Source organism: Bidens hawaiensis, unplaced genomic scaffold (assembly GCF_021521415.1).
Source record: "Bidens hawaiensis isolate Kalapana, Puna unplaced genomic scaffold, B.hawaiensis_p1.1 tig00019202_1, whole genome shotgun sequence".
In the NCBI taxonomy this organism is placed as follows: Eukaryota; Viridiplantae; Streptophyta; class Magnoliopsida; order Asterales; family Asteraceae; genus Bidens; species Bidens hawaiensis.
In genome coordinates, this window is record NW_027492912.1 from 87,260 (window position 1) to 100,765 (window position 13,506).

The 13,506-nt window shown below is 38.2% G+C and overlaps 1 protein-coding gene across 1 annotated transcript; it reads right to left on the reverse strand.

Annotated features, from left to right (window-relative positions):
* Window positions 1-2,570: 2,570 nt before the first annotated feature.
* LOC143557857 (uncharacterized) lies at window positions 2,571-11,394 on the reverse strand. The gene is made up of 6 exons (XM_077046827.1): window positions 10,873-11,394; window positions 9,709-10,793; window positions 5,129-5,159; window positions 4,956-5,027; window positions 4,768-4,854; window positions 2,571-2,594 (listed from the first exon to the last, which is right to left on the reverse strand). The coding sequence occupies exons 1-6, from the start codon at window positions 11,392-11,394 to the stop codon at window positions 2,571-2,573; spliced, it is 1,821 nt and encodes a 606-aa protein (XP_076902942.1).
* Window positions 11,395-13,506: the final 2,112 nt, after the last annotated feature.

A 13,506-nucleotide genomic window follows, 5' to 3' on the forward strand; every position in this document is an offset into this window, starting at 1 on the left:
GATGAGAAACACTTCCCCAGGCCATGTTTAATCAACAACAATTTCAAATCTCTTTCGGTTGTGGACAGTTCATGGTTGGAAAGATCGATTTCTTTGGCCGAATTGAAGACGCGGTTTGGGCGTGTGGGAATGATAAGTCTCCGGGCCCGGACGGCTTCACCTTTAAGTTCATTAAACATTTCTGGGACGTTTTGCAAAATGACTTCTTTTTGTTCGTCAAAGAATTTGAGCGAACAGGTCTCTTATATCATGGTTGCAACTCCTCGTTTATCTCTCTCATTCCAAAATCTAAGGATCCGATTTCTCTCAAAGACTTTCGACCCATCTGTCTAATCGGTTGCATGTCAAAAATTATCTCAAAAATCTTAGCGCTAAGATAAAAAAAGGTTATTCCTCAATTAGTTGGCTTTGAACAATCTGCCTATATTGAGGGACGGAATATTCTTGATGGCCATCTGATTGTTAATGAGGTCATATCTTGGGTCAAGAGTTGCTATAATAAATGTATGTTGCTCAAAGTAGATTTCGACAAAGCTTTCGACTCGGTTAATTGGGATTATTTGGACTCTGTAATGAGTCAAATGGGCTTCGGCTTTAAGTGGAGACATTAGATCTCTTCTATTCTTGTCTCGGGAAGAGCTTCAATTCTTGTTAATGGTTCTCCAACACAGGAGTTTAACTTTAAAAAGGGGGGGGGGGGTCAAACAAGGAGACCCACTCGCTCCTTTTCTCTTCATTTTGGCTATGGAAGGGTTAAATGTGGCAATGAATTCAGCTATTATTAGTAATTTGTATAAAGGAGTGCACTTGCCTAATAATGGTCCCGTAATCTCTCATGTGATGTATGCGGACGACGTTATGTTCATTGTTGATTGGAATGTAGTCGATATGATTAACTTAGCTCGAATTCTAAGGTGCTTTCATCTTGCCTCTAGTTTGAAAGTCAATTTCAATAAGAGTAAGGTGTACGGGGTTGGGGTCTCAAATCATGATGTAAGAAATATGGCTAGGATTATCCACTGTGAAGCGGCATCCTTCCCCTTCTCATTCCTTGGTTTGCCGATTGGGTAGAACATGGGTCTCTCAAAACATTGGACTCCTGTCATTGACCGGGTTAAAAAACGCCTAAATCAATGGAAAGCTACCTCAATGTCTTTTGGTGGTAGGCTTACGCTAATTAAAGCCGTTCTTGGGAGCTTGCCTTTATACTTCCTTTCCATGTCTCATGCCCCGCTAAAATCAATCAAAGAAATTGAGAAAATTAGGAGGAGATTTCTATGGGGGGGGGGGGGGGTCTTGGTGATGCTAAAAAAATTAATTGGGTTGCTTGGGATATCATTGTGAAGCCCAAACGGTATGGCGGTCTAGGTGTTGGCTGCCTAAAGTCTATGAACTTGGCTCTTCTCGCCAAATGGTGGTGGCGGTGGAAAACAGAAAAAGATCACCTTTAGGCGAGGTCCGTGAATGCAATCCACTATACTCGATTTCAGAAGGATGGAAATTTGGCAAAGCAATCCATACGTGGAACATGGCACACAATTGCAAAGATTGACAAAAACTTCACATCTATAGGGATAAACTTGAACAGGTCTTTTGTTAGAAAGGTGGGGAAAGGAAACGCGACTCGTTTTTGGTTGGATGTGTGGTTAGGCAGATTCATGATGAATGACCTCTTCCCAAACCTTTATAAGCTAGAGGTCAATAAAAATTGTTTGGTAATTGACAGGGTCTCCTTAGATGGAAACGGGGTGGTGAAGGTGGGTTTTACTTGGTCTAAACGAAACTTATTTCCGGAGGAGTTTTCGGATTCTACTTATCTCAAAGAAATGGTAGAGCTATTCTCTTTCAATGGAGACAACGAAGATGGGTGGTCTTGGAACGGTGATGCTTCGGGCAAGTGTCGGGTGTGTGGTTCTGAAGTTGAAACAATAGAACACGTGTTTTTAGACTGTTTTCGGGCTAAAGCGGTTTGGAGGGCTGTTTCGCTTTGGTGCGGCGCGGACCTGACGGGTCTAACTTCTTTTGAACACCTCCTAGACGTTGCGGAGGATCCGCATCGTAATATGGTGAGGCGGTTAATGAAAGCGATCATCTACTCTTCGTTGTGGTTTATATGGAAGCATAGGAACGCGAGAGTCTTCAGTTTTCGTTCCTATTCAACCGAGCGCATTGTTGAAGAAATTAAAAGGTGTTTGTTCGGTTGGACTAAACTCAGATCCAATAATAAGGATTTGGACTGGTTGGTTTGGGTAAACTCCCCACTCTCTTGCTTTCAAGCATGAACATGCGTCCTTTTGTTTCGTCTGTTCTTTAGTGTTTTGGAGTTGGAGACTCTTTTTTATTTTAGTTTTCCCGTCTTTGTGTTTGCTGATGTTTTATTTGGCATCACAGGGGTTCTTTGGTGCTTAGTTCACTTGTGTTCTTTTTGGGTTGTTTCTTTGTTTAGTTTCGTCCCTGTATGTCTATGCTCAGCTTTCTCGCTGTGTTTTCTAATATATTTTTCATTTGCGGTTTAAAAAAAGAAAAAAAAAAGTGATAAAACTAGATAAGTAGTGTTAGAAAGACGTATCTTAAAACGCGGTGATAGACACCTCCTGTGCCAACAGATAAACAAAAAACAGGTCGGTGTAACCGGGAAACGTTTGGGTACGATCGACCCAGGTAGACCCGTCAAAAAGAGAAAAGAAAGATCCATATTGTTCACATGCAAGCCACGTCTCATTACATTGGAAGTTTATTTAATTATATTATTTTCTTGTTATTTCCTTTGCAATTTTTATTTCTTATTTATTTTATTTTGTTGACTTTCAAAGTAATCTTCAGATTTCCGTAACTAGTGGGTTAAGTGGGTAGTTATTGTATTTTACTCACTATGTAATTTTGAATCTAATTAATGAAATGACAGAGAAGTTTATGAATGAAAATTCTATGTTAATTTTTATCTCAAAGGATTTAGAGTTAAAGTTAATTCTTCAATGCTAGTTTAAGTGTGGCATCTTGGTGATCTTTGGAATCTAATCATAAGTTTAGGTGGTGATTTTTGTATCCTAAACGCGTGTTAGACGCCCTTAGGTTTGGTTCATCTGTATCCGAAAACGAGTCGTTGATCTATCTATTTTATATTTTAATCAAATTTCATATCCGTTATCGGTGATATTGCTATCACGTGGGTTACTCAATGCGACCCTATACAGTCGTGGATTTCTTCTTTAATTGTGTTCCTAGATTAAGATTAGTTAGGTTTGGAGCGTCAAAATCAGCATAGATAGTTGACAGCTTTTAGCAGGGTGCTCATTTGAAGATATTTGGGTAATTCCAAATGTTGTTAACCAATAACAATAAATATCAGCAAAACAATTATTGTGTAAACATCATATTTTGATCCTCATTTATCATTTTACTTTTAAGCGTTCATTTAAAATACATTATCTCAATTTACATTAATTTTGACATAAAATATTCTTTAAAAGATGTTCATAAAATGGGTCAACTTGTAAAATGTTAGACTTGCATGAGACCAATCCCTTAAGCAACCATGTTTGCGGGTCTGACTCGAAACCAAACCGACATACTAGGCTAAACTCAAAATCGTCAATTTGGCATTTGGTTTTCTGTGGGTTTGAAGGAGGGAGGTTGTGGTTATGCAGTGAGGGAGGGTGCCCGACGATAAGTGATGGAGCGCGAAAAAAGGGGCTGGTAATATTTTCTTTTTAAAAAAGCTAATTTCTATGATAAGCTAGTTTTAATTAGTATTAAAAAATATATAGAGCAGCACATAGCTAAAACTAGAGATGTTAATCGAGGCCGGATGACAAGTTGATAGTTTTGGGTTATTGGGTTGAAGAGTTCAACATTGACTAGACACATACTTATTCGTGTTTTGTCAAACCCACTTAAAATCGTGTCATGTTGCGGCGACCCCTTTTTTGTTAATTCATGATATGAGTAATAACTTGTGCTTTAGAAAACAATTAATTACTCCGGCTTAAATGAAACCTTTTTAATATGTAACTAGAAATGAAGACCCGCGTGTTGCGCCGGGATGTAGAATGTTACAAAACCAGCAAAGCACCATAGAGCTCGAAACAAACCGACTTTAAACTCTTTTAAGTTAAACGCGCCGTACCCAACAAATGTGCATACTATCATTTCTATATGGTGTGTTTAACGTGTTGGACTCGACAAATGTTAGTAGCATCTCAGTCAAATAAAGCACATTAAGAAACTTATAGACATAAAAAAAACAAAGTTTTCTCTTAAAGACACGATAATTAAAGTTGCTTATACCATTATATACACATATGCACAAATATATACGCTCGACCCAAACCAACCCTTTTCAAACACGTTACCTAACCTGACCCAACTCGTTACCAAACTGACCCGACATGTTTAGCCCATTAAACGACCTGCCCCTGATCCGTTTTGATATGTTACCCAATCTTACTTGACCCTTATTTATCGGTTATCCATCAAAGGTTTTGGAGTTGAACACCTTGAAGTAGAATTCATTTGGATTCCTGAATACTGCCCTTTCCTTGAGATTAGTCTACCTGCACGTATTTTAGATTAGATATATTTGTTGTTGTTCTGTGTAGTAAAGCAACATTCTCAAATTTTACTTTTAAAAAGAATAATTGTAATACTGAAGCATAAACCAAATGTAATCCTCCCAAAAGAAAACTGCAACCTTTACTTTTCAAACAGATTGATTTGCAAATTTCAACTACTTCAATAATTGTTGTCATCCAATCAGTACCTTCATACCTTGTTCTTGCAAACCATTGGTAACCTAATTTCCAAAGATAATGTAATACACAGTACCCTTAAGGTGTTATGAAGTTGATCGACTTCCTGCACCCGAATAAATTTGAGAGTGAATTTTATAGAAACAACATTTTATATACACAATAACAAAATTCCCAAACACAAAAGTGGAACAATAGGTAACTCACCAAAGTAATCCCAATGAATAGATAATTCATAGCAGGAGTACTTCCACCAATCCAAAACAGCTCGATGAGACCCTAAAAGAATTTGGCAAAATAATAATAATAAAAACAATAATTGTACATGTATGATGTATTGATCTCAAATAAAACAAAGTTGAACAACAATAGCTACTCACATAAGACACAGTAAACCCGTGAAGGTGAAATCTGCACCAGAATTTGAATCATATTACAGTATCATGTCACAAATCACAAAAACAGAAGCTGCTGACACATCCTCAAGTCACAAATTGGTGACTTCCAGCGATGGAACAAAGATGGTGATGAAGTCATGGCAATCTCAAACGCCTTGTGACACTCCGTAAATTAAGTCGTTATCTATACATTCACCAAACATGATTTCATTACGTTAATTCCCTCTATATTAAACAGATGTGCTAAAAGTAGTTATTAATTTAGTAACTAAATAAACGCTAATCTAGACCTAAGTAATAATTTTATACTTTTAACTTAACTAAAACTACTAACTGGCAAGTGAACCGGTCGACTCTAGTACAGCTAAGTAAGTCCGGATATCGAACCCACAAGACTCTTTAAATTACGTAAACTAGCTAATTAGACTTAACTACAGACACGACTATTTATTTATTATTATTGATTTTAGACTCTTAACTTAACTAAAACTACTAACCGGCAAGTGAACCGGTCGACTCTAGTACAGCTAAGTAAGTCCGGATATCGAACCCACAAGACTCTTTAAATTACGTAAACTAGCTAATTAGACTTAACTACAGACACGACTATTTATTTATTATTATTGATTTTAGACTCTTAACTTAACTAAAACTACTAACCGGCAAGTGAACCGGTCGACTCTAGTACAGCTAAGTAAGTCCGGATATCGAACCCATAGGACTCTTTAAATTACGTAAACTTGCTAATTAGACTTAACTACAGACACGACTATTTATTTATTATTATTGGGGAGTTTTACTAAAAACCGGTATTAAACTGGTATTAAATTAATCACTAAGACTTAAAGATGACTTAAACCTAGACTTAATTCAAATGATGACAAGCAACCTCCTAGGCTAGAATCCCCTAAGTTTCAGTTATCAATTAACCGGGAAATATTTAGTTATGGAACTGGGATCGTAAAATAGACGCTTAAAAGAAAACCCGAACAGGACCCCTGACCTTTCTCAAAAGAAGACACCTATGGATTTCTAATAAGTTTTAACACTCACCAGTATTAAAAATCAAGTTTCCTTACGGTCACCTAATTAATTACAAACTAGTTCCTTTATACGAAATCCTACTTACAGCGCGGAAATCAAAGGCAATCTAATGTATATTCAATTGACTCGATATACAAAGTTAATCAATCAAACCTAGACGGACTCCTTACGAAGAACTAAATTTAGCAATCCTGATCAACAAAGACCTATCAATAACATAGCACCTACAGCTATTTAGGTTAGCAACACACTTAGGTTTATTTAATTAAATAATATTATTCCTATGATTTTATTCGAAATTAATCATAAAATAGTCAAAAACACAAAGTAGATGACCTAATAGCAACCTATCATAATGACAAACAATAATCAAGGCAACTATGGAATAATAAAACTCAACAAACAACCCTAAGCACACATATGCATCAATTTAATATAATTAAACCTTTTACTAGTTCATAAAACCATAACGATAAATAAATCCCAAGTCAAAATCAAACATCAACAAAGGTTTATCATAAGCCTAGGCAGTCTAAGGGTTTAACCTAGCATAATAAAATCCAACAAAACAATAATAAAGGAAATCATAGCGAAAATAAATAAGAACGGAAGATTAAAGGTGATAAAACCCGTGATCTTCGTCCTTGAATAATAAGCACGTCATGGCTAATTCCTTGCCTTCAAACCCTCCAAAAGATCTCCTCTTGAGCTCCAAATTTTGTCTATGGCTTTCTTTCTTCTTTTTCGTGTATTCCCAGCCGGCACCCCCTTTCTTGGCTCCAAAGAAAATTCATAAAATATGAGATATCCCTCCATTACTTATGTGAGACCCCTGTATTTCTTTTCTCTTTAGGCCCAACATGGGCCTTAGCTTATCAATGTTCCTTCGAGCCCACTGGTTAAATGTTTTATTTTTGTCTTTTGCATTTTGGATGTTCACAAACCACAACCGAAACACTATCGGTACATAATTTATTTATTTGAGTGATGCCTTATAATTCAATTTCACATGTAGGCTTGGTGGGTCACCTTTTTAACTAGTTGTACTCGTGTAATGCAATCTCTTTCAATAATCTCTCTAGAATTTATTTGTTGACATGAAGCCCAGAATCATACTTTATATGTATTCATTGTAGAAATACGAATTAATGTTACATATGATAAATGAAACTCTTATGTAAAGTAACATTATTCTTATTTATTATTTCATATGTTGCTACCGTATAAGTTATATTATATTTAAAGATTAACAATAATAATAATAATAATAATAATAATAATAATAATAATAATTACTTATATAGAATATATAATGTCTAGTAATACATAAAATAGGTTCGACCCTTTACTCGTTGGTTTCAAGTTTAGTTAAATAACTCAATATAGCTCATTGTCTCATAAAACATTAAAAGCCCACATATAAACCAACTAATAATAACTTTCAACAGAAACCTGGCTCAAATGTGTAGAAAATATTTATATAATAATATGTATATTTTAGACCATATCATAAACTTTGTCTGCTAAGTTTAATCAGATTAAGTCTAGAATAAGCCCTCCTATGCACAATGTATTGTATCTAAGTAATTTGTAGTGATTACTCGAACCATCAGATGCTATGCGATAGATACAAACGATGGTGATAACTTGTTCAATCGACCTGAACGTATTTAAAGAACCTATAAGGTTTGATTCTATACTATACGAATATACTTTATAATTTTTTTTTATAATACCGACCATGGGATACGTAACAAATTACGAGCATTTACTATTTACTAAAAATCCCACTTTTTGCTATAACACGGGTAAGTGAACATACGAAGGATTAAGATTATGATTAACGTCTAATCTTTATAAGACATTACCTAGTTACTTAATCTTTTTCCTAGCTAGCTAGATTAATCATAACCTAGCTACAATAAACAAAATATCTATCACAAAATCAAGCCATCTCTTCATATTATGACACGAATGACAAAAGTAAAACCCATACTCACTTTCTTGTTTTGTCTGACTCGATAGACAGTACCGAATACCCACCATGCCTTTTGCTACAATATTTCAAACTCAAGACTTCACTCAACAAGATATGAACAATATGATGATAAAAGAAAATATCTTGCAACCATGCTCCTTTGTTTTTAGCTTTATAGTCATCTTAAATATTCGACAATCAATATAACAATAAACTTCAACTTCTCCCTTTCCTCTCTCTGTTGATTAACCGACCATCAAGGTGAGACATCAAAAACACCATCAACCACCACCACCCTCCACATCCCTCTCACTCTCTCGGCTCACTGTTATTCACAACCACGCAACAGTAGCAAACGCCACCTAGTAACAAACACCTAGCTCCGCCACCTTCAACAGCCACCATTATGTTCCTCACGGCAACTGAGCAACACCAGCAGCGACCACCTTATTTATTAGCAAATATTGTGTGTATTCAGCATATTCTTAGGCATAATATTGTAATTATAGTATTCAGCATATTCTTATGCATAATAGTTACCATAGATTGGTTCCCTTCCAAAGTTATCGGATATCATTGTATTATAAATTGCAATCTCAATTAATAGAATATTCATTCAGTAAATTATTATCATTCTGAGGTGGGGGTTGGGGACGTATGGGCTAGGGGGGAGTTATGGGCATGTTGGGCGTGTGGAGTGTGGGCTGGTTGAGGGGCCGAAGGTGGAGTAGAGGGGGATTGGGCCGTACGGTGGTGAGGTGTAGAGGAGGTGGGCCGATTTGGGCTTGGGGGGCCAGAAGGAGTATGCGGTAGGGCCGGAGAAGTGAAGGTGAAGTTATCCCACAACAGTGGGTTGGAAGGAGTGTCAAGAAAGTCATAGGAAGTGGGGGCGGAGGGTAGGGTGGTGGCGAACGGGAAGATGGTCTCTTCAAATTGGATATGACGAGACACAAAAATGGTATTAGTGGTGAGGTCTAAACAACGGTACCCACGGTGATGTGGGGGGTAACCGAGAAAGACACAAGGTTTAGAACGGTTGGCGAGTTTGTGAATGGTGGTGGATGGTAGTAACGGATAGCAGAGACACCCGAACACGCGAAGGTGCTCATAAGTGGGGTCGCATCCATATAAGCGGGTGGTAGGAGATAGAAATTGTTGGTGTTTGTTTGGAATAATATTTAATAAATAAGTGGCGGTTTCAAGAGCAAAGTGCCAGTAGGCGGGTGGCATGGAGGATTGAGCAAGGAGTGAGCGTATCATATTGTTAATTGTTCTAATCTTACTCTCAGCCTTGCCGTTTTGAGACGAGGTATAGGGGCAAGAGAAGCGAAAATGCATGCCATTTTGACGACAAAAGTTATGAAACGCGTTGTTGTCGTATTCTTTGCCATTATCGCATTGAAACTGTTTTATTTTACCATTGAATTGGGTATTTATGTAGGTGTTAAAAATTAAGAAAACAGAGAATACATGTGATTTGTGGGTGAGGGGAAATGTCCATAGAAAATTAGTGAAGTCATCTAAAAACAAAACATAATACCGGTGGCCCCCGGTGCTAGGCACGGGGGAGGTCCACAGGTCACTGTGTATAATGTCAAACGGCAAACTAGTACGATTACAAGAATCAAAAAATGGAAATCGAACACTTTTACCAAAAACACATGCTTGACATAAAGTGTTGTCATATTTATTAGATATACTAGAAAAAGATAAAGGCAACGATTGCAAAGTTGAGAAGCCCGGGTGCCCAAGGCGTTGATGCCAACGGTCTTGAGTGGTGGCCACAAAAGCTGTAGGGGTGGTTTTGAGCGGGAGAGGAGCAGTCAGTGGGTATAGGTCGCCCGAGCTATTGCATCGTAGGAGGGGCGCCTTGGTCTTGAGATCCTTCACAGTAAAACCGAAAGGGTCAAATTCTATGGACAATAAATTATCAGTAGTAAGTTTGCGGACAGAAATAAGGTTTTTGACAAGATTTGGGGCAAATAGGACATTGTTTAATTTAAATGGTGGGAAGGGAGGTGGGAGGGTTAGGTTGCCTTGGCCAATCACAGGAATGGTCATACCATTTCCGACTACAATAAATTTAGAAGTGCAAGTATTAAAAGAAGACGGGGAGATCGTACCTTGAGGCGTTTTCATATGGCTAGAAGCACCAGTATCCATAACACCATTTGGATCCGGCTGGCTTAGTGACAGAGCATACAACGCCTGCTGGATGTCAGTAGGAGAAAGAGTGGCGGTGTATGCCTGAGCCGGGGCTGCACCCAAAATGCCAGCCGAGGAGGTATTGGTCCGAGGAGCAGAGGGGTAAGGGCATGGTGTGGTGCCGGGTGGTGGGCTGTGTTGCATAAGCGAACTCCATTGGCTGGCCGTCCACGAATTCGGGAACACAATGTAGGGGTGTTGAGGGTGGTTGGTGTTGGAGCGATCCCCACGGCTGGTACCCCCGTCCCCGGTTTCTTGGTCGGCTGTTCCCGCGGCTGCGAGTAGACGAGGAGGCGGCGACAGGAGGTTGTGAGACGGTGGTTGCAGCAAGGGCGGTGGCCGAAGAGGCCGCTGCCCTGGCGGAGACTGATTTCTTCGTGGATTCGGCCATAGTGAGACGGGAGCGACATTCACTGAAATCTGGCAAGGGGTCACGATTCTGTAACACCGTGGAGATGCTCTCATATGCTTCGGTGAGGCCGGCTAGGAGTTGCGAGACCAAACGTTGATTATCAACCGGGGCACCCACACCGTTCAATTGATCGGCCAGGTGTTTGGCATGTTGACAATAGGCAGCCATGTTCGGAAACGATTCAAGGTGTATGTTTGAGAATTGGTGTTGTAGAAGAATTTGACGAGTACATTTGTTGTCATTGAAGTGGTTTGCGATTGCGAGCCAGGCTTCGTAAGCGGTCTGTCCGGGAATCAGGATAATATGGAGAAGAGGTTTGGAGATGGTGCCATAGATCCACTGCAAAACGAGTGCGTCTAGGCGGGACCAGAGAGCATCAGCCGCAACCTTGGCAGCGAGGGCCTTGGCTATGTCTTCGGCTGACGAGGAAGTAGGTGGGACGGGTGCTGGTGTGCGGGGCAGCAGGTGTTCGTACACCTGATAAGCACGGCAGTGGACTTCGAAGAGAGCGGTCCAGGTGGTGAAGTGTGAGGATTCATCTTCAAGAATGAGAGGGATCATATTCTTGATGTTTGTGACAGCCATTGCGGGGTGAAGGGTGGCGTCCATGGTAGGAAGAAAAAGAGGTAAAATAGGATCGGAGGTTATGATACCATATAAGAATGATAATAATTTACTGAATGAATATTCTATTAATTGAGATTGCAATTTATAATACAATGATATCCGATAACTTTGGAAGGGAACCAATCTATGGTAACTATTATGCCTAAGAATATGCTGAATACTATAATTACAATATTATGCCTAAGAATATGCTGAATACACACAATATTTGCTAATATTATTTTCGTCCACCGCAACGCAACCGTAATGCCACCATAACACCAACCCAGCGCACCACCACCAACCACTAAACTTTCTCTCGCTCCATCTCCATCTCCATCTCCATCTCGTAACGCCACCGCGACGTCACCGCAACACCATCACCAACCTATCGCCATTAACAGTCACCACCCGAGGCCACCTCAGCCTCCAACGGCCACCGTAAACCACCACCCCGGGACCACCGCCATAAGCCGTTACCTTCTTTCTCTAAAAAATCTCTCTATGTATACATGTACACTCACGTAATCTCTCTCTCATTTTTTATTTAAAGACACAAGAGCATTCTACTAACCATATTTTTCCATGCTTCAAGAGTCAAGATGGTGTACAAGATCACTTTCGAGGAGTTAAACGAGCTTCACGTAAAGACACAAGCCGAATACTCTCTAATCTATCTCTAAACGTTAATCCTAAAACTAAGTGAGCTAAACCTCTTAAGTCTATCTTTATAATTTTGTTTAGCGTGTGTTTATGCTAGCTCTAACACACAACAATCAAAACACACAATGTGTTAGTGGTGATAAAACATAAGATTAACTTAAAAAATATATGTTTTGGTAAAAAATAAATAAAGGCTTACAAAAGACGGGTTGGAGTTATGTCCAAACAAGTTTTATAAACAAGAAAATGTTTATTGTTGTTAAACACGCGTAAAAGCAAGGAAAACATATTAGCAAAGTAGATGTGATGAGCTAATGTCTAAAAACCATAAGCTAATTTTATCTAGATTTAAGATGGAGTTCTTATATGAATACATAAAAGTATAAGAATTTGAATGTAAAAATATTGTAAGGCCAACATTTGTGACATGCGATATCAAATTACGAAACCCATTATTTATTCACGGTCAAGATAATAATTAATGTCGGCGAGAGGTCCGGACACGAGACGAGAGTTTCGGGCACGCGTTTAGCTTCAACGGGAAATCTTCTAGATTATGTTTTTGTTTGGCTATAAATAGGACACTTGCATGTTCTTATTAGTGTGTGTTTTATATGGTGTTTTCACCCACCCAAGGGGAGCTCACCTTGGGTGGGGTCGGTTCGTTTAATATATTAAATCTTTCAACCGATAACGAGATCATTCCTATACTTTATATTATCTTTATATTTTGTTTGGTCGTTTGTTTTCACCGCACCCATCTCGAGCGATTATCAAGAACAAAGTCGTTCGTTGTCGGATCCGGTTTCGGGACCTACAAAGATAAAATGACTAATGCGGGAGTTACTAGTTTATTAAAACAATTGTGTGAAATAGGCGACTTTAAGTACAAATGGTTTTTGTAAAAAATATATAAAGTCGGGTACACTAATGTAGTTTTATGATTTCATAAGTGAGAATACTTGGTTAGAAAATATTTTGTTTTAATATAAAAATATATACGTGTTTTAAACCTTATAAAAGGTGTTTCATAAATCTTAAATACACAAAACAGAGCTTTCTAAATTATTATATTGAAAATACATTTATATTTTTCTACAAAACATAAAATATGATTCTTGAATAAAACTAGGTTTTATATTTTAAAATGTCACACCTCGACTCAAGGCCTAGGTGCGACATCCGTTAGTTGGTATCTGTTTTGAATATATATCAGAGTTGCGGGTTATTAGCGGAAGTCTTTAAAATATATTATTTATTTATAAAATGTCCGGCCAGAATACCCGTTGATATTTCAAATACTGTCATTTCAAAATATGATTCTTTATATTACTTTAATATAATATCTGAGCCATCAGATCACCTCTAATGACTATGTCTTCAATCTTCTATCAGTCTTGCATGTCAGTTCTATTCTTTACAGTTTCCCTGAAATGTGGGGGAAAAATACGT

Coding starts and splice junctions, on each gene's coding strand:
- LOC143557857 (XM_077046827.1), bottom strand. CDS start 11,394: ATGGACGCCACCCTTCACCCCGCAATGGCTGTCACAAACATCAAGAAT. Junction 5,160..9,708: donor CCTAGCACCGGGGGCCACCG/GTATTATGTTTT, acceptor ATTCTGGTGCAG/ATTTCACCTTCACGGGTTTA. Junction 5,028..5,128: donor ACGGGTTTACTGTGTCTTAT/GTGAGTAGCTAT, acceptor AAATTCTTTTAG/GGTCTCATCGAGCTGTTTTG.